The sequence below is a fragment of the Echinops telfairi genome, unplaced genomic scaffold, assembly GCF_000313985.2.
Source record: "Echinops telfairi isolate 266 unplaced genomic scaffold, ASM31398v2 ScPeMD7_4;HRSCAF=17, whole genome shotgun sequence".
In the NCBI taxonomy this organism is placed as follows: domain Eukaryota; kingdom Metazoa; phylum Chordata; class Mammalia; order Afrosoricida; family Tenrecidae; genus Echinops; species Echinops telfairi.
Window position 1 is genome coordinate 43,190,904 of NW_022103900.1, and position 5,813 is coordinate 43,196,716.

Here is a 5,813-nt window from a genome sequence, read left to right on the forward strand (position 1 = left end):
TTTGTTAACTTATATTTTTAAAAGCCATTTTTTTGTGTGTGGAAAAGATTGCAATTTTCAGGGATCTCCAACTTATCATTTCCAATGTTAAAAGTCAACTAGGAGTGGATATTGTAAATAAATGGCTTTTAGTGTTTCCAAGAATTCAGATTCCATGGGTTGGAGGGGTGGGGAGAGCAGGTGATAGTAGACCATAGAACACTTGGGTTTGAGAAAACCCTGAGCAAGTTCTAATTTTACCCCTTATGTTAGCCACGTGATTCTATATGTTTGGTCTAGTTCTTCTTATACAATGGAAACCACTTCGCTGCAGCTGCAACTGTATTGTGGTCATGAGATGAGAGACTGATTATCTGTGTCCATCAAGGAGCAATTCCCTTCAAGGAAGGAGCAGATACACTTGTTATTTATGTGGACATCCGAAACCAAATTAAACTACATCTTGTAGTATTGATTCTGACCGGTGATGAACTCAGGTGTCTCAGAGTAGACAGCGCCAGAGTGGCTGCAGTCAATAGCGATCACCAGGCCTTTCTTTCACAGCACCCGTGGGTGGATTCAAACTGCCGACCTTTTGATCAGTGGCCAAGAGTGAACTATTTACACAACCTTAGGATGTTTTGGATATCAAATAATATAGGCCTACTTTTCTGCTAAACACATTGCTCGAATAATTAGCTTACTTGCTAAGAGATTTTAGCCTGACTTCTATAAGAGTCTGAAACTAATGTAAAACCAAAGTTACAATATGTAAATGCAAAATCAAGGAATGTTCCTAATGTTTATTTATGACTTCATTACAACAGGGCAGTAAATATATTCCAGTCTCCCAGCAGCCGAAGAAATCAGGAATAGCGCGAGTCACCTTCGACTTGTATAAGTTGAGCCCCAAGGACTTCATTGGCTACCTCAATGTGAAGGCTACCATGTACGAGATGTATTCTGTGTCCTATGACATCAGGTGTACCAGTGCCAAGGCCATGCTGAGGTAAGGGACATCAAAGGGGTCCGTCACAACACTGTTCAAGGTCACAGAATAGAAATTGGGGCTAGCTTACTTCTTTGCTTCCTGGGCACAGAGTCTGAGATTTCAGCCTAACTTGTTATTGTTTAAGCACACTCTATTTTATGTTGTCTTATAACAGCTTAATGTTATGCCCCAAACTTAGCTTTCAAAAGACTTATTTACAAAACAAAAACATGGACTGATCTTGAGCCAAAATAGGCTTTTTTTCCCTCCGAAGTAAAAAAACCACATAACAATTGGGAAGAGCAAATTTCATTTGAAAGCTAGAGTTTTTTAAAACATGAACTCAGAACAACAGTAGCTAAAATCAGAGCACGGGCAGATTCTATCATGTGTCTTTCCAGAAACTTTGTTAACGGGCGTCTCCTGGCCCCGTAGCCCAATGCACTCCTTCTCCACATAGTGCCATCGCCCACCAGCCCCTGAGACGAGTGCCAGGTTGTCTGCAGAGCTTCACTCAGGTGCCTTTAGAAAACAGACTCCCAGTTGCTGCCCAAGACCTCCTGGAACAGTTCTGGGTGATCCAAGGCCTCCCTGGCTGTCCTTGTCACATACCTACCCTGGAGAGCCTCTGCCACAGACCCTGCTTTGACCGGGAGACCTGTTCTTAGCGGGACAACTGCCATCTAGTTGAGGTCAACTCAAAGCTACCCCAAAAGACAGGATGGAAGTGCCCCCCGTGGTTTCCCGACACGGTCACTCTAGGTCACTCTGCGGAAGCAGAAAGCCCGTCTCTCTCCTGTCACAAATAAATAGCTACGCCATATTTGGAAGTGGTTGGGAGAAGCCATGCTGTTTACAGCATGACCCTGGAGCAGAAGCATCTGATCATCTGGTGAATTGGCACGTGCGCTGCAGCAGGGCCTCAGCTGACATTAGAGCACCAGAGCCATCTTCCTCCAATCGGGAGCACTGTGGGTGGCTGCACCGCCTGAGCCCAGAGCGGAAGTGGTCCTAGAGCTTCCCCTCCACCTGACCTGCCTTCTCGTTCCCTCCTCCCAGGAGCATGCTGCGGTTCCTGTCCTATGTCGCCCAGGTGACTGGGCAATTTCTCTTCTCCATGGGCTCCTACATGCTGCGTTTGCTGGGTGACACTGAAGCGCCACCTTCTCCCAGGTCATATTTCAAGGGAAAGCCCATGTTCGGATAACGCTGCACCTGGGGAGCACCACAGGCCTCTACATCCAATTATTCACTTTTGAATAACTAATTCTGAAGATGCTTGTGTGTGGCGTCAGGTGCTGCTTGCACGCAGCTGGACACTGCGACTCAGGCCTGGTCTCCAAAGAAAAGAGGTAGCATGTCCTTTGAAATGCGAGCTTTGCTGCAAGGTGCCCTAGAAGGAAGAGGGAGGTGGGCAGGGGGCTTGTGGAACTTGGTATGTCATCAAGCAGCAGGTGTATCCTGGAGTGGCTAAGGAGTGACAGCCATGCTCTAGACCCATTGCCAAAACTTCATCCCCAGAATTACTTTTACTGTGGGTAATACTTCTTTGTATTTCTCTCTCCTCTCTCTCTCTCTGTCACACACACACACACACACACACACACACACACACACACACACACACACACACACAAATAGGCCAATGCTTTTATGTTCTAACTGATGCAATCACTTTTAAATCTATTAGCACTTGATGACCCCCAAATAAAGCGCTGTCATAAGGGACTGTGTGTGTGTGTGTGTGTTTATTTTGTTTTGTTTTCAGTGAGGGTCCTTCATGAGCCCAAAGGGACTGGAGCCCTTAAGGAGTTGAACTTTCAGAGGTCTTCAAGTGGCATTTCCAGTTCGTTTGTTTTCTCGTCCTTCTGTCTTCTCTCTCTCTCTCTCTCGCTTATGTGTATAATAATACATTTATTTATTCTTCAATGGAATCCCCTGGTCCTGGAATTTCCTCTGTAGAAATATGTTTTTGGTTTAGTTTTAAAAAAAAATTATTATGACAAAATGTTATTTTAACAATAATTTTTAAAGCAATAACTCTCTTTACTCCCCCCTACCTCCACATTCTATTAACTGCTAATCTACTTTGTTGCCATGTGTTTGTATAATTTAGATATAACATATAAATGAGATAATACAGCACTTATATTTTTATGTCTGACTAATTAAATTCTTCACAATTTTTTCCCACATTTCTCCATGTTTTAGCGTCTATCAGGACTTCATTTCTGTTTATATCTGAATAATTTTACACTGTAAGATACACTACATTTTATTCATTCTTTCATCTGTTGATGGGCACTATTTTAGGGTACAAAAGAGACCCCAATCTCAAATATAACTCAAGAAGAATATTTATTAAGTCTTGAAAGGGACAAAGACACAGAAATATCATGTGGTAAAGGGAAGCCATCAGCATCATAATGGCAACCACAGAGTCACTATCAGGGCCCTAGTTAAATAAGGCATGGAGCAAAGGAAACTGTCACAAATCATGATTGGTGGCAGATCATACATCCCGGTCACTGGCAGGATTACAGAAATGGGAGCAGGACCAAGATTGGGACATGTGTATTATGTTAGATATAAAAGCTTATAAGATCGGTCCAGGGCCTTTCAGACCAAGGCTGTCAGGGCACGACATAGGGCATGACTCACTCAGGAACATGCAGCATCCTGTCCTGTCCCCCTACAGTGCTCTCCATTAAGGACACACCAAGCAAGCCCCTACGAGAGACTACCTTTGCTGGGCTGGCTACAGACGGATGGAGGTCATCCACTTCCTGATGCACTCTGCCTGAAGGAAGGTCGATTATCTATATCCTTGGTTAATGATCAGAAGGAATTCAATGGAAGCTACATGGGGACTCTGCAAATGAATTCTGGGTACTGCCATCCATAGCCTCCTGCAAATGGGGGGCTCGGAATTTAAGCTCTAATACGAACCTTAGGCTCTTTCCAACTTTTTGGCTTTTCTAAGTAATGCTGCAGTGAACACTGGTGTACTAGTGTCTGAGTTGATGTTTCCAGTTCTTCTGGGTAGACATTGAAATAGACTTGTTAAGTCATAGTAATTCTATATTTAACTCTTGTTTTTTGTTGTTGAACTTTTGAGGAATTACCAAACTGTTTTCACAGGAACTGCACCGTTTCACATTCCCTCTAGCAGGGGGTGGGGGTCCCACGTTTTCTGCTCGTATTTTTCACTCTTTTGTAGTGGGTGTCAAGTGGTATCTCACTGTGGTTTCGCATTCAAGCTATACTTTCAGCCTTTGTATAAGTAAACTAACCTCGGTGGAAAGGAAGCCATAGTATTAGCAACAACATATTCAGTTCCTAAGGTGACTTAGGCCATTCATAAATCCTGGCTCAGCTGGCAAGATCCCTGATGTCACTGGACTACTAACCTTGTTGCCAGTTGCAAGTGGTGCAGGAGAGTCTGTCATTGTATAGCCAAAGACAGAGACCAGGTGGATTGGAGAGATCTAAGTTTGCTCCTGCAAGGGCGGACAGAAGGAACTCAGGAACACATTAGAAAGCAGCCTGATCATTGGGGGAGCTGCCATCCTTTGTCTCTGAAGACGCTCTTTAAAACTAGAAGCCCACTATGAGACATGACATCCCTCACTGACCAATAGCCCTACAGGGGACAGCACTGGAGACACAGCGTGGGAATTGCATCTGATCTGATCCCGCCATACCAAGGCAAAACACTAAAGGGGTGTAAGGGAATGGAGCAGCGAGGTACCCAGGGAATGACGAAGGTAGACTTTGGGGCCAGGGCTTGGTGCCCCAACTGACTGAAATGGAAAACACTCCTAAAGGCCAACAAACAGTCCTTGAACTAACTACAAGCTTTTCTTTCTTGTGTTTTTTTGTTTGTCATTGGTTTGTTGTTGTTGCTTTGTTGTATATTGTTGCTTGGTTTTGCACTGTCTTGTTTTTGTGCATGTTATTATCTCCACAGGTCTGTCTAAATAAGATAGGCTGGATGAACAATCTGGAGGTGAAAACAACAGGACCAACAGTTCTGGGGGAACATGGGAGAGGGGAAGGTAGGGGGAAAGGTAGTGGTGTTAAGGAACCCAGGGACAAGGGAACAATAAGTGATCCAAATCGGTGGTGAGGAGGGTGTAGGAAACCTGGTAGGGTGTGATCAAGGGTAATGTAACCAAGAGGAATTACTGAAACCCAAATGAAGACTGAGCATGATGGTGGGACAAGAGGAAAGTCAAAGAAAATAGAGGAAAGTGCTAGGAGGCAAAGGGCATTTATAGAGGTCTAAATAAAGGCATGTACATTTGTAAATATATTTATGAGGATGGGGAAATAGTTCTATGTGCCTATATTTATAGGTTTAGTATTAAGGTAGCAGAAGGACATTGGGCCTCCACTCAAATACTCCCTCAATGCAAGAATACTTTCTTCTATTAAATTGGTATTCTATGATGCTCACCTTTCCTGACACAATCACTGAAGACAAAGCAGGTGAATAAGCAAATGCAGTGAAGAAAGCTGATGGTGCCCAACTATCAAAAGATGTAGCATCTGAGGTCTTAAAGGCTTGAAGGTAAACAAGCCATCTAGCCCAGAAGCAACAAAGCTCACATGGAAGAAGCACACCAGCCTGTGTGATCATGAGGTGTTGAAGGGATCAGGTAACAGGCGTCATCAGAACAAAATATCATATCATTGTGGATGAGGGGGAGAGTGTGGAGTGGAGACCCAAAGCCCATTTGTAGGTCACTGGACGTCCCCTTGCAGAGGGGTCTTGGGGAGGAGACGAGCCAGTCAGGGTATGATGTAGCAACGATGAAACATACAACTTTCCTCTAGTTCC

The 5,813-nt window shown here is 44.1% G+C and overlaps 1 protein-coding gene across 1 annotated transcript in view; it reads left to right on the top strand.

The window, feature by feature from the left end:
• Window positions 1-2,698, top strand: part of CIDEA (cell death inducing DFFA like effector a) — a 15,273-nt gene extending 12,575 nt beyond the window's left edge. The window contains exons 3-4 of the mRNA XM_013004969.2: window positions 807-988; window positions 2,030-2,698. Of these exons, the coding sequence (XP_012860423.1) occupies window positions 807-988; window positions 2,030-2,177 (330 nt within the window). The 3' untranslated portion in view covers window positions 2,178-2,698. The remainder of the gene's footprint in view (window positions 1-806; window positions 989-2,029) is intronic.
• Window positions 2,699-5,813: the final 3,115 nt, after the last annotated feature.